The following is a 24,022-nucleotide window of genomic DNA, read 5'->3' as shown; positions in this document are numbered from 1 at the left end:
ACACAATTATCATAATGTGGAGTATTATTTCACCTCCATAATGTGGCTGGCAGTTAGCTGACTAACCACAACATAGATACTAGTGAATTGCAACAATCCCAAACACTTGTTCTCTGAACAGAATCTACCTTCCAGTGTTACTGTACGTTGAAGCAACACCAAGCCTTATGTTCAAGCCTTATTTTCCCTTTAGTTCACAAAACTTCACTTGGCAGTATTTCTGCTCCTGGTCACCAATAAATATTGGTAAAGTGTGAAACCAAATCAGAGATAGCTGGAGAAACTCAGCAGGTCTGGCAGGATCTGTGGACAGAAAACAGGACCCTTCTTCAGTTGTAAAGTGTGAATTAGCTTCCACAGTGGAGCAACCTGCCAGCACTTAATTATCTTGGACTGTATCTGAGAAATGGTCAACTGGCAGTGCTCTTGTAAGGTTGTTAATGCTTATGAATCATATCATTTTCTGGAAGTTGAGGAAAACAATTGACAGCCAGTCTGCTATGGAGTGGACTGGCAACACTGTAAACAAATTTTGCTAAGACCAGTAACTGGAGGAAATGTTTCCTCAATGTTCCTGGAGAATGAATCACAAAATTGCAGAAGAAGGTCTTATATAAAACAGTATAGCACAGGAACAGGCCCTTCAGCCCACCGTGTCTATGCCAACCATGGTGCCATTCTAAAGTAATCCCATCTGCTTGCATAATCCAACCTCTCTTTATAGCAAAAACGCTTCAATCCAGGCCACATCTTGGTAAGTGTATTCTGAACCCTCTCCAAACTCTCCACATCCTTTCTGTAGTGTGGTGACCAGAACGGCGCACAGTAATTCAAATGTGACCAAACTAAAGGTTTATCCAGCTGCACCTGACTTTGGTCCATTGTGCCTATTCTGGCTGTCTGAAACTTGGATGTTGCACTTCAAAAATATTCCTCAAATCTGACAGTTTAGTAAACCAAATGTAGTATAAAACATGATTTAATTTCTGATTCCTATTGCAAAATAACTGCTTCAGTTTTCTTTCCTGGCAATTAACCACACAACATATTCTGTTTTAATTCAGCAATATTCAATTCCTAGATGCAGGTAAATTGAATCTGAATTTCAAGTTAATTATATACTCAAAGTAACTTGCAAAACTACAGTTCTCTCAATGTCCACTTTCCTTGCTTTTGCCCATTAGCAAAAGTAAGGTTTTAGCTGTATACTGTGCAAAACAACTCTTAAATGAAATCAAAAAGAACAATTGCAGCAAATAGCAAGCATTTTAGCAAGAATCTTATCGTACTGCTGGTTTAAAATTAATAGTTAAGTAATTGAGGGTCAAATATTCAGGTCCACTTATTTTACAAAAATTAAACCTCTGTCATTAAAATGGGATCAACACTGCAAACAGATTTAACCAGCAAACAATGAGGGGGGGGGGGGGGGGGGGGTGGTTGTTATGCTTAAGTTTAAAAAGATGTATTAGAACAGAGGTACTGTATAGAGCTGTGTAATTACACTGTGAGGAGATTAGTGATTGCACAAGATTGTAACAAAATAAAAGATTCCAAACGGATGCATCCAATCCATTGGCCATCACGTTACATTTTCGATAGAAAAGAAAAATTGTATTTCACTTTTTGTCATAATGATACCAGATATAACCAACACAATAATGCTTCCCTTATTTATAGCAATACACTTTATTGCAAAACTATAATACAAGATTTAACAAATATGTAACTAAAACACAGTTTAGAAAACACCTGGGGTTTACAATGAACTGACTGGAATTTCAAAGGATTTAGTCAAGTTTATTAATTTTAAAATGCCATTTAGATTTGTGTATTTTCAATCTCTTCTCTAAGAGTGACAATAATCTTAATTGATCTGTTCATGGATCTCTTTCCCCACATGATCGACCAAAGGTATAGGTGCCATAGTCCTACTCTCCTACTAAAGAGAAACAACTGATGGTGGTTTAACCTGAGGATCACCCTACGCAAGACAAGAGCAACACTGAGAAGGAGAGTCCTTGAGGTTAACCTCAGCTGGTGTGAGAATTGAGTCCACACTGTTGGCAACTACTCTACAGCACAAACCAGCTGCCTAACCAACTGAACTAACAAACCACAATGTTAACCAATATAGTACTTGCAACACCTATTTCAGACAAGGCCAGATATTAAAGCTTACGTCAATCTCTCCTTCCGGTTTGGAGAGAAGATGCCTCGAGACACTACATGGGGAAGCAATGGTATTGTGGAAATATTCTTGGACCAAGTAATCCAGAACTCCAAGCTAATGTTTTGGGGTATGGCTTCACATTCCTCTGCTTCCTATAGAAAATTTGAGTTCAATTAAAAAGCTAGCCTGGTGGTGATAATGTAATCAGTTAATTGTTGTAAAAAACGTAATGTTCTTTTGGGAAGGGATTTTGCTATCCTTGTCTGACCAAATATATTCCAAGGAGAAAGTGAGGTCTGCAGATGCTGGAGATCAGAGATGGAAATGTGTTGCTGGAAAAGCTCAGCAGGTCAGGCAGCATCTAGGGAACAGGAGAATCGACGTTTCGGGCATTAGCCCTTCTTCCTGAAGAAGGGCTAATGCCCGAAACGTCGATTCTCCTGTTCCCTAGATGCTGCCTGACCTGCTGCGCTTTTCCAGCAACACATTTCCATATCAAATATATTCCAAAGCAATTCAGTTGACGTTTAACTGTCCTCTTGCCTCAACAATGTATTTTTACCAAAAGTAGCACTCAGGGCTCACAATTCATCTGACGGTAAGGGTGAGGTTAAAAGGCCTGAGGAAAAGGAATTAGGCACAATGATCCAATCCTTTCTACCCTTAAACCTTTCCCTTTATTTAAAAAGGGACCATCCTTAGAGCCACGTGATGCTCCATAGAGCAATTTAGTTTAAATATAGGTAGGACAAGCAAGCTTAAGTAACAAAATGTCCAAGACAAGAAGCTGAAGTGTGTTAGCTGGAAATGAAGTGCTCCGAAGTTACTTGGCATTCTGCAAGTGGAAATTTCCATAATAACTTACGTTATTCATCCACCAGGTAAGCCTCTAACTGCTTAGAAGACTGATTAGATTTTACGATGCTCATGTCATATGTTATTTAAAAAAGCAGTCTCTGATATTAAGATATGATGCATATCATTCATCTGCACAGGTTATTTCTGATATGTTGTTTCTTCTTCAGGTGTGGGTGGATGCAGCTACACAGATTTTCTTCTCTATGGGTCCTGGATTTGGAGTGATTATGGCTTTAGCAAGTTACAACCAATTCAATAATAACTGTTACCGGTAGGGCTAAATAGTAGTGTCTAATGTTTGTAAATCGTACCATATAATTCCCTGCTTGCTAAGTGAACGTGTGCATGATCCTATTGCAAATAGAACAGGAAGGTTCCAGATTCATTTGTACAGTTGATCTCACAATAGGCAATTGGGGAAAGTAAAGCTTTAATTGTGTTATTTTCAGGGCTTGAAATATGCTTGGCATTCAAAGGCCTTTTCCAGGGCTGGTGAACATCTCAATTAGGCAGAAAGCATATGTCAACATATTTGGAGCCAAAGATTGAGGCAGTTCATGGTTCCACCCACTTTGAATCCAACGATGTAGAAAGAAAATAGATTGACAATGACATGACCTGTGGGAAGTCTGTTGCCACTGCTGCCCAGATTGGAACGGCATTTCAAGCAAGCAGTAATATGGTCTAACAAATTCAGAAAGATTGGAAAGCTGTCAGGTGCTATAACCTAGTGCTTCCCAAACTATTTTCTATCGTGATCCTATTTTAAGACTTGAAAATTATCGTGACTCAAGGTGACAACTAAAAAAAAACAAAATGAAGCAGCAAGTAGTATCATTCAGTGTATAACTATTACAGTTTGCACATTATAGATTAACGCATCATAGTACATCATATTAATATGAAAATCTGTGTCTTTAAAGTACTTTGTAAGACTGTTAGTATTTTACCTCCGCAAAGACGTTCCCTCCATGACTACCTGGTCAGGTCCACGGCCCCCTACAACCCACCCTCCCATCCTGGCACTTTCCCCTGCCACCGCACACCTCCTCCCTCACCTCTATCCAAGGCCCTAAAGGAGCCTTCCACATCCATCAAAGTTTTACTTGAACATCCAATAATTTCATTTATTGTATCCGTTGCTCTCGATGCGGTCTCCTCTACATTGGGGAGACTGGGCGCCTCCTAGCAGAGCGCTTTAGGGAACATCTCTGGGACACCCGCACCAATCAACCACACCGCCCCGTGGCCCAACATTTCAACTCCCCCTCCCACTCTGCCGAGGACATGGAGGTCCTGGGCCTCCTTCACCGCCGCTCCCTCACCACCAGACGCCTGGAGGAAGAACGCCTCATCTTCCGCCTCGGAACACTTCAACCCCAGGGCATCAATGTGGACTTCAACAGTTTCCTCATTTCCCCTTCCCCCACCTCACCCTAGTTCTAAACTTCCAGCTCAGCACTGTCCCCATGACTTGTCTGAACTTGTCCTACCTGCCTATCTCCTTTTCCACCCATCCACTCCACCCTCTCCTCCCTGACCTATCACCTTCATCCCCTCCCTCACTCACCCATTGTATTCTATGCTACTTTCTCCCCACCCCCACCCTCCTCTAGCTTATCTCTCCACGCTCCAGGCTCACTGCCTTTATTCCTGATGAAGGGCTTTCGCCCGAAACGTCAATTTCGAAGCTCCTTGGATGCTGCCTGAACTGCTGTCTCTTCCAGCACCACCAGTCCAGAAGCTAGTTTCCAGCATCTGTAGTCATTGTTTTTACCTCTTTTATGTATCCATGTCAGCTTCAGGCAAACTCTTCATATTTTCCAATAACTGAGGATTCAATGAAGGGCCTCCTCTCCCCACCTACAAACAGAAATCTGCACTCTTCCCCTCTGCCTATACACAGTACAAAACCCTCTCTCCTCAACTCCACCCACAATCTAATCTGACCATCTCCACCTCCCCACACAATGAAATCAGCCCCTCTCCCCTTCTCCAACACACATCATAGTCGGCTCTGTCCCCTCACCTTTCATAGTGTAATCAGTTCCTTTTTCATCACAATTATTACCTGTAAGCTTCAACACCCTACTGTCCCATTGTTGGTTTAGTTGCCAGTATCTATAAAATTGAATCACCAGCCATGGGGAAGGAGTCTGCACAACAGGAGCAGAACCACGGTGAAACCTGAAGCCATCACTTATATTCCCCTGGCTCAGCCAAATGACTTTCAGGTTTTCCAGTTACTGACCTACACTGAAGGAACCAAGATGGCACACTAACATTCTGTTCTCATCCAGCACTCACAACTGGAAGTGTTTTCTGAAGTTAAAGAGAAATTTGGGGTCACTGTCTGCCCTTTGCTGTTTGGCAGCAAGTAACCAATATGTCCAGGACTGTCCGACCTGAGTCGCCTCTGCACAATTACCACTATTATCTTGGAGAATGGGCACCTTGCAACTTCATCAGAGTTTGTAACCCACAGTTTTAAAACTGCCTGCTATAAGCAAATTACCCTTCATAGAAAAGAGCCAATTTTTAAAGCTGCATTGATAATATGTAGGCATCTGCATTTTCTTTAGAATTTCCTGTTTCAGGGAATTCTAATCAAGCAAGGCATCCACTTGGTGAAGCTAAAACACTGGACTAATTGTATGTCAAACAGAGGGTGCGATAAGCAGGACTCAGTGATCCCACAAGCTTTGCAGTCCTCTTACAACCAGTTCTGCATGAAGTTGAGCAATTGAACAACTAACAGGATAAAGCTCCACACATAATCACATCCTCAATAATAGGGGGACTCCAGAACATCAGTACAAAAGCCAAGACTGAATCATTTGCATCCACCTTCAGCCAGACCCCAGCCAATCATATTCACTCCACATGATATCAAGAAATGGCTGAAGGCAATGGATACAGCAAAGGCTAAGTTCCCAGAAACATTTCGGCAATAGTGCTGAAGACTTGCTCCTTTGAGACACTATTCAGAAGGGATCATCAACAGTGCTATCAAATGGCAGTTTTTGATTTGATCTTTGTTGATTTAATCTGATTTATTACTGTCATGTGTGCTGAGGTACAGTGAAAAATGTTGCTTTCCAGGCAGAATGTACTATTCAAGTGCATCAGAGTAATAGAACAGAGAGCAGGATAAAGTGTTATAGTTGCTGCCAAGGTGCAGCGAGAGATCAACATTAACATTGAAGAGGTCCATTCTAAACTATGATAATACGGGGAAGAAGCTGTCCTTGAATCTGTTTGTACATGTATTACTTGCTCACTGATGCTCAGTTTGGTTTTCACCAGGGCTACTCAGTCCTGGCCTCATTACAACCTTTGTTCAAACAAAACAGCTGAATTTGAGATAAGGCAAGAGTAACTGCCCTTGCCATCAAGGCCCCCTCACAGAATGGAGTCAATGAGAGTCAGAGGAAACCACTCCGGTGGTTAGAGTTATATCTTATACAAAAGAAGACTATAGTTGTTGAAAGCCAAATATTTCAGTCCCATGAGATTTCTACTGGACCTCCGCAGGGTAGAGTCCAAGGCCCAACTATCTTCAGCCACTTCACCAGTGACCTTCCTTCTATCATAAGGTCAGAAGTGGACATGTTTTGCAGATGACTGAACAATGTTCAGCACAATTCACACCTCCTTGCATGAAAAGTAGTCCATGTCCTTATTCAGAAAAACTTGGTCAACATCCAGGTTTGGGTGGATATGTGGCAAGTAACATTCATGTCACACATGTATCAGGCAATGACTGACTACCTCCAGCAAAAGAGAACTGAATCATCTCCTCTTGACATTCAATGGAATTTCTACCACTGAATGTCCCTATCAACATCAATGGGGTTATCATTGACCAGAAACTAAACTGGACCAGCTGTATAAATGCTGTGACTACAAGAACAGGTCAAAGGCTAGGAATTCTGCAGTGAGCAATTCATCTCCCGTCTTGCTAAGGCCTGTCCACCATCTACAAGGCACAAGTCAGGAATGTGATGGAATACTCCCCACCTGCCTACATTCAAGAAACTCAACACCAAGCAAAATGAAGTATCCCAGTTGCTATTTACCATCTTTAATATTCACTCAAATCACTACATAGTGGAAGCAGTGTCAACTATCTATAAGATGCATTGCAGTGACTCAGCCAGGTTCCTTCACATGCACTTTATAAATCCATAACCTCTACCATCTAGAAAGAGGAGAGTAACAATTGGATGGGAACCAAGTTTCCCACAAGTTGCATGAACCTGAATTATACAGCTGTTTGTTCACTGTTGCTGTGTTCAAATCCTAGAAATCACTTCCCAAAGGATCTCTGGGTGCATCCTCATGGACTGCGGCTTTTCAAGAGAGCAACTCACCATCACCTCCTCCAGGGCAATTAGTTGTAGGCAACAAATGTTGGCCCAGAAACAGCATCTATATCCCATGTACAGATAAAAAAAAAGTAATGTGAATAGTCAGGATAAGAGAAGTCCTGACAGTGGAAACATGGCTTTTAGTTTTTTTTCGTAAATATGTTTATTAGCAAATTTTTTTAAACTTTACAAACATATAAAATTATTGAAAAATACAATCAATAACAAATATCAGTACAATAAAAAAACCCACAAATTACAAGACAACTACTGTCTATTAACTACTAACCTACTCTATAATACAAAACAAACCCTAGCACTGTGCAAAGCAACACCAATAAATAAGTAAATAACTAATAGATCAAAAAAAGAAAGAAAAGCAAAAAAAACCCACACAGTACAGAACAGCTATGCTTGGCACAAATCTCCCAAACAAAGGAACGGGAGCATTATATGTATACCTGTATTAATTCAGGAGACCCCTCCAGGGCCCAGGGCTCGACAAACCTAACCATCTTGGTTAAACAAACACCCTGATTAAGAGAGCTGACAAATCTATATTCAAATAAGTCAAGTAGGGCTGCCATGTCTTATAAAAATGGTCTGTTGTGTGGTGCACCACGTTTGTAAAAATGTCCAAGGGAATGTGCTCCATAATTAATTTCTGCCATCCCAGCAAGCCAAGCGGGTTCTCAGACACCCAGTTAATCAGAATATTCTCCCGTGCACAGTATGCAAGAATATTAAATAGTTTCTTCCCATTCCCCTCTAAATATGATAAATTTGGTTGACCTTAGAGGAGAGATATCAGGTCTACTTTGACTTCAGTCCTCAATACCCTCCTGATCTCTCCTGCTACAGTGCTCCAGTAAACACGGAGCCTGGGGCATGTCCAGAAGCAATGGGTAAGAGTACCTACACTTATTTTACATTTGGGGCACACTGAAGATGCCTCTTTTTTGAACTTCACCAGACGGTCCAGTGCCAGATGAATCCTGTGCAGAACCTTTAACTGCATAGCGCATGTCCTATTACAGATTGAGAACTTTCGAGCATTCTCCCATATGTTCTCCCATGTTTCAGAAGAGATCTCCACTCCTAGCTCTTGCTTCCAGACCTCACATAACCGGTTAGTATCATGCCAGGCCCTGCCACCGAGCAGGCGATAGAGGGCACTAACCGAGAGGGTGCTTGTGGAGCGTAGTAACAACCTCTCTGTATTGGGCTTATAAGGCTTAGTGAGAAGCGTAGTCTTCTTCTGGATGAAATCCCTAACCTGAAAAAAACAGAAAGGATCTCTGCTGGGCAATCCGTATTTGCGGCTCAGTTGCTCAAAAGACATCATAACCTCCCCCTCAAACAAGTCTCCCAAACTAGAAACTCTTCTCGTTGCCCATAGTTTGAACCCTGAGTCCATCATCCCTGGTTGGAACCCTGGCATGCCAACTATAGGTGTAAGTGGCGAAGTCTTGGATAAGTAACCCTCACTCTAACGCATCACCCTCCATGCCTTGACTGTACTAATGACAATGGGGTTCCGGCAGTGTTCCATAAGGGCTTTTAGTTTTTGATCAATCAGAATGTTCATTAATAATATATGGAATAATACACAAGTGAAAATTGCAGATGATTGGTCATCTCTTCCTTCCAGTTGCTGATATCAGAGAATTGCAGGGTCACATTTGGGTAATGCTACTCTGATTTCTTGACATTTACAATCAATGGGCGAAGGCTCTTAGCTGAGAAAATAAACTTTTTTATTGTTGACTTTTATTTTCTTTGCAGAGATGCAATTGTTACCAGTTTAGTGAACTGCCTGACGAGCTTCCTGTCAGGCTTTGTAATTTTCACAGTACTGGGATACATGGCTGAGATGCGCAACGTTGATGTGGAAGAAGTGGCAAAAGACAAAGGTGTGTGTATTTAAGTATTTTTCAACAAAGATAATTTCTGTTAAATGCAGCCCAGCACAAGAAAGAGACTGAACAAAGTCATGAGTGGGTTGCAACATTATTACTTTCCCAAAATAAACAAACTTCCATTAGTTTGTTGAGACAGACACAAGTCAGGAGTGTGATGGAAATATTCTCCACTAGCCTGGCTCAATGCAGCTCCAGCAACATTTGAGAAGTTCAACACCATTTGAAACAAAACTGCCCCTCTAATTGCTACCCCATGCACCACTTTCAACATTCAATTCTTTCACTGCCAATGGACAGTGGTAGCAATGTGTACTAGCTACAAGTGGACCTCAGCAACCCACTACAACTCCCCTGACAGTTCATTCCAAACCTGCAACCTCTATCACCTAGAAGGACAACAGAAGAGGATGCATGGGAATGCCAACACCTGCAGGCTGCCCATCAAACTGCACATCATTTTGACCTGGAACGAAATCACCATTCCTTCATATCCTTAGCTCAAAACCCTGGAATTCCCTTCTGAACAGCACTATGAGTGTACCTAGTCCCCATGGGCAGCAACAGTAAACAAGGCTGTTCTCCATCACCTTCTTCAGGGAAATTAGGAATGCACAATAAGTGCTGGCAAGTCAGTGATTCCAATATTTCATGAATGAACAAACAAAATGTGCACATAAAGCAAAAATATTGCTTGATTGACTTTTTTTCCCCTTGGATCTATTTTGTCAATGGCTCAATATGATATACACAAGATAAAGGGTTTCAATTTCTGCTATTGATATTTTAAAAGTCTGGTCAATTGACTCTTTCATAGGGTTCCAATTAGAATCATTTTTTTAAAAAGTATGTTATGCTGCCTGGTACTGTTGATTACAGAGACCTAGGGGTTCAGGGACATAGTTCTTTGAAAGTTCCAGCTCAGGTAGACATGGTGGTTAAGAAGATGTTTAGCAAGCTTGCTTTCATTGCTCAGACCAATGAGTATAGAAGGTGGGACATCGTATTGAGGTTGTCAAGGACATTGGTGAAGCCATTTTTGGATACTGTGCTTAGTTCTAGTCACCCTGCCTTAGGAAAGATATTATTAAATTGAAGAAGTTCAGAAAAGATTTACCAGGATGTTGCTGGTGCTGGACGGTTTGAGTTATAAGGAGAGGCTGGATAGGTTGCGACAGTTTTCACTGGAGTGTAGAAGGTTGAGGGGTGACCTTATGGAGGTTTATGGAATCATGTGGGGTATAGATAGGGTGAAATGTATTTTCCCAGGGTGTGGGAATTCAAAATTGGGGGCATATTTTTAAGGTGAGAGGAGAAAGATTTAAAATGGACCTGAGGGGCAACATTTTCACATGGAGAGTGGCTCATATATGGAATGAACTGCCAGAGGGAGTGTTAGATGCTGATACAGTTACAACATTTAAAAGACATTTGGACAGGTACATGAATAGAAAAGATTTAGAGGGATATGGGCCAAATGCAGGCAAGTGAGACTAATTTAGTTGGGGAAACTTGGTCAGTATGGACAAGTTGGATTGAAGGGTTTGTTGCTGTGCTGTATGAACATGGCTCCATGAATTATTATTTTTAAGCTTTTCCATACACATCTTTGTTCTTCCAGGGTTCACTGATTCTGTACAAATTGTATATTAGATGAATGGGCGTGAAAGTATTATGAGATGGCATGGTTGGTATGTTGGGCATTATGCAAGGGTGGAGAGGCATGGATCGGTATGCAGGTCCATTAGAGGTGAATAGAGGAAATAATTTGGCAGTGAGTCGCATTTTTTGGGCATTGGGTGTAAGATGGTCAGTGATGGGTTGTGAGCTAGACAACCTAATATTTAACAAAACAATTGGGTTCAAGTACTTGAGAACCAATATGAACCTTTAACCAAACCACATCAGCACTCAATAGCCTCAGTATCCAACTCCAATCTGTTTCCAGTGTGGTGGGCCCAGCCTCAGCATGTACAAACCTCCTGCCTCCTGCTGACCCTGAACTAACAGAAACGTGACATGTAAATCATGTCTTTTTCCCTAAGGTGTGGCTGCACTCAGCCTTGAAATTATAGGACTGTCATCTTTAACACAATTTTTTTGTCCTTAATGTCTGTCCACCATCAACACAACTGCCCTGATGATTGTTTACAGGCTTGAATATCTTTTGCCTTCTTCCCTGTTAAACTACTTGGTCCCCCTTTAACTATTAACAGCCAAGATTGTTGTCAGGCAGAATTCAAATCAAACCACATTACACTCCTTATTCTTCCATTTTATCCTAACTTAAAGGGACAGTCCCAAAACATTACAAACTTATAATTATGGATTTGTATCTCTTTTTAAAGACTATCTCCTCTTTTTGGGTTTGCAGGATCCGGCCTCCTGTTTATAACGTATCCAGAGGCCATCGCTAACATGGATGGCTCCCCCTTCTGGGCAATCCTTTTTTTTCTCATGGTGATAACTCTAGGCCTGGATAGCACAGTGAGTATAAATGTTTAGTTAAATCAATTTAAAAGAACTACAGCTTGAGGGTCTCAATTGGAAGAAATTAGATTCCAATTGAAGAATTAGTATTTCAGATGGAATCTGTTGTGGAATCCGTGTTAACTACAACAAAGGTTAATCATAAGAAATATCTTTGTTACCAAATGTAGTCTTGTCACTTGTTGTGGTGTTTGATTCTAACAGATCAAGTAAATTGGTTGCTTTCAAGATCATTTGCTAGAAAATGCATAAAATCCACACAGGAGCCATTTTTAATGAATGTTTATGGTGATAATAATTAACACATCATCAATGGCACCATAAAGATTCTAAAATTTATTAGTATCTAATACCTACAGCATTGACTGTGGCATTCTCCCAATGCCTTGTGTAGAAGTCAGACTTGGCTATTGTGTGGTCTATAATTTAATAGTCTGTTGACTCACCAGGCATGGAAGAATGACCATCTGGGCACAGGGCCTTGAGTGTAGCCAATGTCCAGGAAACAGCAAGCAATCATTGTCGAATAATTGGAGGTGAGGGGAGAAGAAGATCTTCATGAAGATCCCTACCTGAAGCAGAGACTCACTCAGTAAGGCAGGACCTGTAAAAAAGAAGCAGATAATCCATCAAGCTTATCCGATTTCTGGCATGAAGCAATTTCTGCAAACATAAGCATCCCCATCAAGCCCTGCCCTCATCATTTCCTTCATAGGTGGACAATCTCATATGAGATACAGCAAAGAAAAGGTCAGTTCAGGGAACAAAAACTTGGGAAACCTTCCAAGCCCCTAAGGCAACCAAGCAAATTCCAGAACACAATAACTCGCTGGTATTTATTCAACTCCTTTTTTTGAATGCCTACCAACATCTCATTCCAGAGATCAACAATTCTTTATAAACAGGACCTTTCAGCATCTAATTTAGATCTGAGCTTTAACAAATTGTACCATGATCTGTTTCTCCCTGAGCTACCTGTTTCAAAAGCCTAATTGCTTAAATAATATTTAATCTTTGTATTATTTTTGAAATACTCAATGTGGTGGCAAACTATAAGATTGTCTAAAGAATGCAGCATGTGTGATGAGCCACTTCAGTTACATTATGTCCTGAATTTGAATATTGAGCTTCACATACAACATCTGAGCAGTGATGATAGATTGGGAACTGAATTTTGGGGTAATCATCGCATTGAACAGTGAACAGGTCTCAAACCTAATGACCAATCCAATCAAAGTTCTGGGCACTCTAGACGTTAGTATCATCACTTTACCTTTTTCAAATACATGAAAGTGTTTAGATTCAGGGAGAAAACAAGGAGACCTTCCAATTTTGTTAATTCTATTGCTTGTCAATTTTCATGTTTCTGTCCTTTTGAAAGTAATATTCCTGTAAACTAGGGGAGTCTTCCAGATACCGAAGTGTTGCTGAGTATATTGCTTTGTTTTTGTGTTCCTCTTCGTGTGGAGAGGGATCAATGTATTTTTTTTTGGGGCAAAGCAGACACAGTGATTCATTGTCATTTTCTCATCAACAGTATGGAGGTCTGGAGTCTATCATTACAGCTGTGATAGATGAATATCCTCATCTGTTTGCTAAAAGAAGGGAACTATTTGTGTTGGGATTGGTTGTTGTGTGCTTTATGGGCTCACTCAGCACTCTTACAAATGTAAGTACAGTTGTCAATGGAAATATCTTACGTTGTTTGCTTTTTGATTGTCTAAAAATATAAGTTTTAAAAAATCAACTGATGTTAGTCATTGAATTAAAAAAAAAATCTGATGGATGAAAAGAGAGAATGCATTTGTGAACTCAGGGGGTCGCTTTAGCTTAGCTAGCTGGACAGTTGGTTTGCGAAGCAGTGTCATGCTACAAGTGTGGTTTTATTCCCAATGCCAGCTAAGGCCACCATGAAGAACTCTCCTTCTCAACCTCTCCCCTCATCTGAGGTGTAATGGACCTCAGGTTAACTCATCACCAGTCATCTCTCTGTAATGAGAGAGCAGCCCTATGGCTTGGTATGACTATGGTGACTGGACTCTCAGCGATGGAAGGAAAGTGTGGGGGTGTGGGCGGTGACAAAACAACAAACTTGAAAAGGCAGTTATAATGTCATGCCACATTCTTGTGATATCCCTTTTCAAGTGTAGCTGCTCTTATCTATGGAAATAAGGTGTGGCCATCAGGGTTTCATAAACAACATTATGATAAATAGCAGTTAACTTGTTCACCTCATGCTGTGTATGTCCATCTGCCAGCAGGGGAGCCTGGAAAATTCTCTCAGATAGCCTTCCCACTAGGCTCCTGTCTACCCCAGCTTCTCCACAATTTTATATTGTTTCAGGCAAAACCTAGGTCAGCCAGCCAGCCTGGCTTCATCCCAGTTGAGGCTATTAAGTAGCTGATTACAGACTAGACTATTTCCTGCCTGGTTTTAATCTTTAGTTTGCTGAGAGAAGTTCTGAGAATGACTCTGTTCAGAACTCGGGCTGGAGGTGGAGGGAGGGTGTAGAGACACCTCCATCACCGTCTCCTTTCAATATTGGACCCCTTTGTCTCAATCCGAGAAAGTCTGAGCCCAATGGGTGTTCCTTCCCCTCAACCCCAGTCTCTATGCCAGCAGCCTCAAAAACTGTGTTAAACTCCCCCCATCTCCCAATGCCCCATTCATTGCTCACCTCACCACCACCCCACACCTCACCACACCCTCCTACTGAGTACATCCCCTGGCCTTGGCCTCCAAGATTGCTTGCAGTCGCAGTTCTGGACACTGCAACTTCTTGCGTTGCTGGGACTACAGCTCCTTGGTAAGCCATAAATCACTATAAAGACGCATGAACGGAAAATGAACCAGGTTTTCCCACTTCTCATCAATATATCTCTAACTGGCAAGCCTGCGTGTATGGATACTGAATAAGGACTGGCAATGGTTCCCTTTTCTACTGTCAACTATCAAGATTCTCACATGAAGAATGATTATTTAGAAGAGGGCAGTGGTGAAAATAATGCATGTGATTTTAGTCATGAAGATTAAGTAATTAATTTTACTTCTCTTCCTGCCTTTTAGTTTGAGAGAGAAGGGGCAGGTGATCAGTTCCTCATCACCTAACTATGTGTAGTTTAATGGCTGCATAAAAAGTACCAAACATGAACATTCCTCAATGATTCTGTCTCCGATAATTTTTCTCACGACTCTCTGTTTAGTTTCATCCCACAGTAGTGTGAACAAAACTATGAACTCTCTTTGCCAGGAACTTCAGAAGTAATTACGGAATTATGTGGGAGATTGTAAATTAAGTAAGCAGCTGGGAAGAAGCTAGATAATTGCTTAATGGATACACATTTGTAAATTACATTGTTGCACCTAGCGAAGGCTAGCAGTAATAGGTTAGTCTGATAGAATGAACTGAGATGCAAAATACAGAAATTGAACTCAGATATCCTGAATATAAATCTCTTCCAGCTATTACAATGGATTAATTAAATGGTTCAATGTTATTTAACATTATGGTATCTTAAGTCATGTTGGCCTTTATTGTAAGGGAATTGTAAGAATGAGGAAGTCTTTTGAGCTTTTATGAGACCACTCCTGGTTAACTGCTCAAAAATGGAAAATATACATCCATTGCAGGTGGTACCATGAAGGTTTACTGGATTAATTCCTGGGATCAGATAGCTGCACAATGGTGACAGGCTGAGTGAATTTTTCTTTGGAGTTTAGAAGAATGAAGCCTGATCTAATTGAAAGATACAAGGTTCTGAAGGTGCTTGACAGGGTATGCAGGGAGAGGTTGTTTCTCAAGGCTGGGAAATCTAGTTTGAAGGGGCACCAATTCAGGATAAGGGGTTAAGCAATTAAGACTCACATGTGGAGAAAAGTCTTCACAGATGGTTGTGAATCTTTGGAAGTGATACCTCAGAAGGTTGTGAATACTTCTTTGTTGTTATATTTATGGCTGAGATAGACAGGCTTTTGATGTCTGGAGGGATTAAGGGATATGAGTGGGAAAGTGGAGTTGAGGCCAGCCATGATTATATTGAGTGGTGAAATAGAAACTGCTGGAAAAGCTCAGCAGGTCTGGCAGCATCTGTGGAGAGAAACCAGAGTCAACATCTAAGACATTAACTCTGGTTTCTCTCCATAGATGCCGCCAGGTTTGCTGAGCGTTCCCATTAATTTCTACTTTTGTTTCTGATTTACAGCATTTGCAGTTCTTTTGATTTTTAAGGATAGTGTGGTGTACATTCCTGCTTTTATTTATTATGTTCTTAATAAGCCTTTTATCTTAATTCTTCTAAGCTCAGATACAGCACACTTAATTTCTGTTCCTCTTTATTGTATCTCCGTGGATATGCAGCTGAGATTTTTTGCAATCCTATAAGTTATTTCATACTCTGACTCATCTCCAAAACCTTAAATCTGTGAAATTGGACAAAGCTTTGAGGGAACTGGATAAATATTTGAAGGAAAAGAATCAGTGCTATAGAAAAAGCTGGCAAAGACTGGCATGAACTCAATCTGCCGAATGACTCTTTCTTTGCAATGTTATTCTATAATTATTCTATGCGAAATTTGCACTGAGCACTCTGTTCAATATTCACTAGGGACCTAGACAAAAGGAAGCCTCTTGATAAGTTTCTGCATTTTTCTTGAAACCTGAAGGAGCTCCTGCAGCCACCTCAAAACCTGGCTCCACTACCCCAGGCTCACTGTTTTATTGGTCTTCTCTGTACTGTGGAGGCCCAGTCCTGACAATGGATCAGCTCCAGCCAGGACAGATGGGCATCTTGTGGTCACCTTGTACCATTTACCCTGTGATGTTAACACACTGTCAGGTCAGGTACAACCCTAAATAAGTGCAAAGTAAAGTTACTATACCTTCCATGATAAAGTGCATAAATCCCTACCATCCCCATAAAATGTGACATTTAACAAGGCCAGTTGTTTTAATAGGCTTTTTGAGAGCAGAGTTATGCACAATTATAATTATGCCAATTATGAACTGAGTTGGTATAGATTGAAACTTTTCTACACAGACCATTTAAAACCAGTGGAAAATTCATTCCAAAGTTGCCATATGACAATAAGATGTAGGAGCAGAAGTAGCGATTTCACCCATAGAGTCTGCTCCACCATTCAATGAGATCATAGCTGATCTGGTAATGTTCCTACCTTTTTCTCATAGCCCTCAATACCTTTAAAGATTAGAAATCTCTCTATCTCAGCCTTGATTCTACTTAATGACCTGGCCTCAACCGTTCACTTGTGGTAAAAAATTCCACAAATTCATTCCCCTCTGAGAGAAGAAAAATCATACCCCATCTCTGTCTTAAATAGGCAGCCCCTTACTCTGAGATTATGCACTCTTGTCCTAGGCTCTCACACAAAGAGAAACAACATGTCTGAGTTTACTCTGTCAAGCCCTTAAGGATCATATATTTCAATAAGGTCTCTCTCATTCCTTGAAACTCCATGGCCAAGGTTTTGTCTCAGATTTAAAGCTCCAGTGTATTAATGAATTGTATTTTACATTTTTGTAATGTTAACCCCAGCCTGATTTGAAACACAATTGAATTTTTCAGGGAGGGGCATATGTTGTCAAACTGATGGAAGACTTTGGATCAGGTTCCTGTCTTATCGCTGTGGTATTATTAGAATCCATTGCAGTGTCTTGGTTTTATGGTAAGAGATCCACCATCAGATCAATTCCTCTGTTTGGATAATTAAAAATGGGAAATCTAGCATAAGAACAGTCATTACAAATTGGTTTCCAGGCATCATTAGAATATTTGGGGTGTGCAATGGGAAAATTAAATTACAGCACTTTTGTAAGTCTTGGAACAGGGAGGACAACAGTAGGGAGAGCTTTAATGTGGAGTTGAAAAGAATATTCTAGTCCACAATTAAAATGTTAGAAACATATTTACCTTCATTGGCAGCAGCTATATGGATCCCAGAAAATCTGAGCAAAGCAAGTCCCATTGAAGACAGTGTGTTTGGCATATGGGTGCTTCAACAAATGTTAACGCCTCTAACTGACATGGGCAAGTGATTTAACACCCATTATAGTGGCCACCATTATGACCAAAGAATGGAGCTGCTATATTTTTCATTGAGCCAACACCTGCACAGATAAGGTACATGACATTCAATTACTAAACTGGTTTCTGCTGAGCCTGTTTCACATCCAGACAATGGCTGCAACCCAATGTTTAAAGACCTCTGAACATAAAAGAAAAACAAAGACAGTGTAACCTGAAGGGCAAGAGGGAACACATAACTATTTAAAGAGAAAGACAAACATACACATTACAAGCAGGAATAAGCCACTCAGCCTCTTGAGCCTGCTCTGCCACTCAACAGCATAGTGGTCAATTTGATTACTTCATATTCCCAGCTACCCAAAAGAACCTTTCACCCCCTTGCTTATCAAGAATCGATCTACTTCTGCCTTCAAACCATTCATGAGACTTTGCTTTCACAACATTTTCAGGAAGAGAATTCCAAAGATTCACGATCCTTTGTGAGAAGAAATTTCTCTCTATCTCTATCTTAAATGGATGACCCTTTGCTTTAAATTGTAAGCCCTTGTTCTAGATATGTGACAAGAGAAAACATCCTTTCTATATCTGGCCTGTCAAGACCTCTCAGGATCTTATATGTTTCAACCTTTTACTCTTCTAGACTCCGGAGGATAAAAGCCTAGCCTCTTCAGACATGCCTCATAAGACAACCTGCCCCTTCTAGTTATTAATCTACTATACCTTCAGCTTCCAACATATTCCTTTCTTAAATAGGGAAACCATACTGTACGCAATACTCCAGATGTGGTCTCATGAATGGCCAGTGTAACTGAAGCATAATCTCCATATTTATGTATTCAATCCTCCTTCAGTAAATGATAACATTATATTAGCTTTCCTAATGACTTGTTACACCTGCTTACTAACCTCAGTAATTTATACAATAGGACACCCAGATCCTTCTTCATTTGAGAGCTTTAAAATCTCTCACCATTTGAATGAAATGCTTTATTATTCTTTCTGCTAATATGGGAAATTTCACACATTATACTTTTTGCTCACTCACTTATACTCTAAAGTCGAGGAACTTAATTACAAAACAGGATGTGTTTGGTAACATGAAGCATCAAATTAAATGTAAGTGGTTTATTTTCACAAGATCTTGAACATAAGAACTAGGAGCAAGAGTAGGCCTTCTGGCCCTTGGAGCCCAATCCAACATTCAATATAATCATAGCTGATCTTTCCACGGCCTCAGCTCTATTTATTGGCCCACTCTCCATAACCCTTAATTCCTTTACTTTTCAAAAAAGTATCTATCTTAGCTTTAAAAACATTTACTGAGGAAGCCTCAACTACTTCACTGGGCAGGGAATTCCATGGATTCACATCCCTTTGGGTGAAGAAGTTCCTACTCAATTCAGTCCTAAATCTGCTCCTCCTAATTTGGAGACTTCGCCCTCTTGTTCTAGTTTCACCCGCCAATGGAAATGTCCTCTCTACCTCTATCTTATCTATTCCCTTCATAATTTTATATGTTTCTATACGAGCCCTCCTCATTCTTCTAAATTCCAATGAATATAATCCCAGTCTACTCAATCTCTCCTCATAAGCCAACCCCCTCAACTCTGGAAACAACCTAGTGAACCTCCTCTGCACCCCTTCCAGAGCCAGTACATCCTTTCTCAAGTAAGGAGACCAACACTGCACACAGTACTCCAGGTGTGGCCTCACCAGCAACCTGTACAGCTGCAACATAACCTCCTTGCTTTTAAATTCAATCCCTTTAGCAATTAAGGACATCAGCTTAGTTTCAATGTAATCATTTTGACCAACAATTTCTTAAAAAAATGCTAATATGTATGAATAATTGAAGTACAGATCTGCTGATGTATGAATTGATCACACTTTGTGCTGAGTTAGTTGGTTTTAGATTGGATGACAATAAGGATGTTCAGAAGTCCTCAATGTAGGCTACAGAATGGAAAATTCAGCTGGAGTTACCACTGCTAATCACTGTCTAGAAATCACTTGCTGGAAATGTAGATGGGTGCATTTGTTAAAATGGGATAGTATTTAACCATAATGCCTGTCACAGTTGAGTAGCCTTTCGACATTCTTTACTTGGTTCATATAAGAAGAAATAGCCACTCCAGTAAGGTACCTGAGGATACTGGTGTTTGAATACCTTCTAGTCTCAGTGCTGTGGAAGATTTGGAATTCCATTTACAGGGTTATTGGATTCTAAATTCTAGTGGGACAGAAATCCAGGTGTCGGTAAGTAAGTGTTCATTTTATGTCAAATAGCTTTTATGTCAAATGATTTGACATGCTTTCATATATAACACATACATGCATACAACAAATTTATTAAAGCATTAAAGCATATATAGGGCATAATATTTATAGCATTAAAGTATATAAAGCGCATTACCGTTGCTTAAATATACACCAACAAATAGTATTGAACAGAGTGTTTCAAGTTTATACTGTCAGCATTTTGACCAGCTCTGAAATTGTCCCATTTTCTGTCCTTGATTTATGTGCAGGTGTCCAACGATTCTGCAGTGATATCCAGACAATGTTGGGTCTCTCACCAGGACTGTTTTGGAGGGTTTGTTGGGTGGGGATCAGTCCTGCCTTCCTAGCTGTGAGTAACCAGCCTTAAGCAATTTATTGGTTTGTATGTCACAAGGAGGTATCCACACTGACCTGACTATTCCTCCTGTAGTATTTCTTATATTGTATTAATCAATCCAGGTCAGACCGCGTCCACATTATTAATAGTTTCACAAAATTGACGCAAAGGATAGATCCTAAATTTATGGACTGTTGAAAGTGATCCAAAGGTATTAGACATATGTGGGATTGAATGGGGGAAACTAGAATTTGCAGCAGGCCTTGGTTCTGCCCTTACCCCAAAATAAAAGACTCTCCTGGAGATATGTGCATTTCTTAAATTTCCTTGTGTACTGTTTTCAGGAGTGAGAGTTCCAACTTCTTTAGTATCAACACAGAATGAACCTGTACCTTATGGTTACATATGTACATGTTCCTGGTAGACCCGGATTCCACAATTAATTGATTTATGGATTGGAAAATGATTACAATGTGCAAAGTGCCACACAGAAAGCTCTGGTCCCAATGAAGCAGAATCCCAGGGCCATTTTAAATGGCACAGGTCCTTTCATTATATGTAAAAACACTTTTCTGGAAATGGTACCAGAGTCAAGACTGTGTTTCTGAGTGCACCTCACCCCAACATCCCTGTCATAGTCAAAAGTTTCGATTTGCAGCTGCACAGTTGGATTATGGCAGTCTCCCTGATCACAGCGAGCTGCCGAATGACCATTTATGTCTCCAATCATCTTGGATGTTAGAGTTATAACAGCTAAACTATAATTCCAAACTTATTTGCAGATAAATTATTACAGAGGTACCTTGATTATCCGAAGGAACCGGGTGGGCAGTATTTCATTTGGTTAATTGAATTCCAGATAATCAAATAGCTGAGTCTAGATTAGAGTGGTGCTGGAAAAGCACAGCAGTTCAGGCAGCATCCGAGGAGCAGTAAAATCGACGTTTCGGGCAAAAGCCCTTCATCAAGGGCTTTTGCCCGAAAAGTCGATTTTCCTGCTCCTCGGATGCTGCCTGACCTGCTGTGCTTTTCCAGCACCACTCTAATCTAGACTCTGGTTTCCAGCAACTGCAGTCATTGTTTTTACCTATCAAATAGCTTAGCATTGGGACCTTGCAATCTTGCCAGATAATCCAATATTCAGATAATCGAATGCCAGATAATTGAGGTTCCTCTGTGTACTGAAGTGAAGATTCATAGAAAACATACGAAACTCATTACTTTTTCAAGAATATTATGGTTATGATAGTGTAGTGGTTACGTTATTAAGAAGTCAAGACAAGTATTACAGAGAACATAATTCAACATCTACCCTGGTATTTTTAGAACCTAAACTACATTTTCTAAAACCTGTTATCAGTAAAAGCCACCCTGACATTGCAGATTGTTTAACCGCTTCATAAATGTGCAAGCTTTCTTACTTGGCTTGGCCTCTATTTGATTCTCATCCCAATCTAGCATGGCTGATTATTAACTACCCATTCAATTGACAAGCATCAGCTAAGTTTCATCAAATTGTTCAAGAAGAAATCTCATTACTTCCTTTCCAGTGCAAGTCGCAATAATAAATAATGCTGTCTTTGCCAATGATGCCTGTTGTGTTAAATCTCTCAGTCAGTATGTCAGTGTACCTTTAAGAGACTTGTTTATTATATCATCAATGTATTATAGCATGTGACCTGAGGGTCTAAAGGTCTCATTTTCCATCTTACCCAGGGTTCACTTGAAATATAATTCTTGACTGAAAACATGCTTCTCTGTTGCAAACTAATGGCTTAATAATATTGCAGATAATTATGTGCCCGAGGAATGTAAAGTTTGTACATAATAGTTATTTCCAATAAATATCTGTTGGATACTTCAATACAATGATTTCCACACACATTTACTTATGTTACAGGAATTAACATAAGCATTTCTGCATCAATTAAAACACTCTGTTCAAGGCAAACACACATGCTAAGAATAAATATTCTAAAAATTGGAATAAATCTGCCTGTAAAGCATGTACCTCAGTACATGTGACAGTAATAAATCAAATCAAATCTGCAAGAGGTTAATGCATTCATTTCATAAAGCCACTGCTTTAATTTCTGGGCACATGATAATTCCTTTGATCATCTGGCACTGAACCTTCTCATTCATTGGTGAATGGGCTGTGGTTGAAGTGCATCTTTCAAAGTAAGAGGTAGAAAATGAGTTACAACTATTGAGGGGGCCTGAATTGTCTCTTCCAGAATTGCTGACTAATAGACTCTTTGCACATAGTCTTTTTACCTTTGAATACGAAATGTCAATCAATAATAATTAATGCAACACTGGCAGAAATGCTAATGAGAAATGAAACACATCACCTGGGTCTTGAGAATGGTTCATTTCTGGTCAACGTTCTTTTTCTCTTTCTTGTAGCCTTAGCAAAAGGTTTTGATTTTGAATCCAGTAAAACAGTAGCGTGGATTTTATATCCTTGTTGTTAAAACTATGTAAAATTAAATAGAAACTCATATTTGTCAGATTACATTGCAGTCAATTTTTACCCTGAAGTAACTGAATCGCTAGCTCATTTTGTGTGAGTGCCAAATATCAGTCCTAAATGTATCTTATACCTTTGACTTGCAATGTTAAATTTGAAGCTGTGTTCAGAATTTTGTTATTCTCCACCAACTTATACATTTTGATGAGATTCCACTTCAGTTTCTTCCTTTCACAGATGAAAATCCTACATTTTCTCAGTCGTTCTGCATAATTCAGTCCTTTGGCATGAGGGATTAGTGGTGTACCTTCTCCAGCATTACAGTAATGGTTTGAATAGCTGTCTTGTGTCTCAATGCCCAGACAATGGTAAAGCTTTCTCCAATTTTCATTTTGAAAAATAATGGGCGGTACAGTCCACATGTTGTGTGAGTAATGGAGAGAAAGCGGCACGGTGGCACAGTGGTTAGCACTGCTGCCTCACAGCGCCAGAGAGCCGGGTTCAATTCCCGCCTCAGGCGACTGACTGTGTTGAGTTTGCACATTCTCCCCGTGTCTGCGTGGGTTTCCTCCGGGTGCTCCAGTTTCCTCGCACAGTCCAAAGATGTGCAGGTCAGGTGAATTGGCCATGCTAAATTGCCCGTAGTGTTAGGTAAGGGGTAAATGTAGGGGTATGGGTGGGTTGCGCTTCAGTGGGTCGGTGTGGACTTGTTGGGCCGAAGGGCCTGTTTCCACACTGTAATGTAATCTAAAAAAATCTAAAAAAAAGGTGGGAAAATATGGTAAGAAAGGAAAAGTTAGATTCTTGCACTGAGAAAAAGTATCCATGTTTTCACCTGAAGGTAAATAGCAATTTCAGAATCCCACCATTGAATGATGACTACCTTATTTCTACACATTTGCAACTCATTAAAATCCTAATTTGCCTTATGGCTACTTTCAAGTAACTTCACCAAGAAACCAAATGGCACAAATCCCCAAGGTAAATCAGAGAGAATACCAAGTGGCTGCCACATACTGAATTCCTTTCTTGGCCATTATGCATCTTCACAACAGCCCTGCATGCGCCATGGCCATC

At 40.3% G+C, this 24,022-nt stretch overlaps 1 protein-coding gene across 2 annotated transcripts in view; it reads left to right on the top strand.

Annotated features, from left to right (window-relative positions):
* slc6a4b (solute carrier family 6 member 4b) overlaps positions 1 to 24,022 on the top strand; it is a 54,279-nt gene that overhangs the window by 13,596 nt on the left and 16,661 nt on the right. For both annotated transcript variants that reach the window (XM_043715520.2, XM_088000305.1), the window contains exons 6-11: positions 3,199 to 3,302; positions 9,187 to 9,314; positions 11,695 to 11,807; positions 13,348 to 13,479; positions 17,394 to 17,493; positions 20,384 to 20,484. In XM_043715520.2, coding sequence (XP_043571455.1) covers positions 3,199 to 3,302; positions 9,187 to 9,314; positions 11,695 to 11,807; positions 13,348 to 13,479; positions 17,394 to 17,493; positions 20,384 to 20,484 — 678 coding nt within the window. The remainder of the gene's footprint in view (positions 1 to 3,198; positions 3,303 to 9,186; positions 9,315 to 11,694; positions 11,808 to 13,347; positions 13,480 to 17,393; positions 17,494 to 20,383; positions 20,485 to 24,022) is intronic.

This window comes from Chiloscyllium plagiosum, unplaced genomic scaffold (assembly GCF_037043375.1).
Source record: "Chiloscyllium plagiosum isolate Xiang-an unplaced genomic scaffold, Cpla_swu_hap1 HiC_scaffold_24, whole genome shotgun sequence".
Lineage (NCBI taxonomy): Eukaryota > Metazoa > Chordata > Chondrichthyes > Orectolobiformes > Hemiscylliidae > Chiloscyllium > Chiloscyllium plagiosum.
The sequence above is the reverse complement of the archived record's forward strand: the minus strand, read 5'-3'. Positions and strand labels throughout refer to the sequence as shown.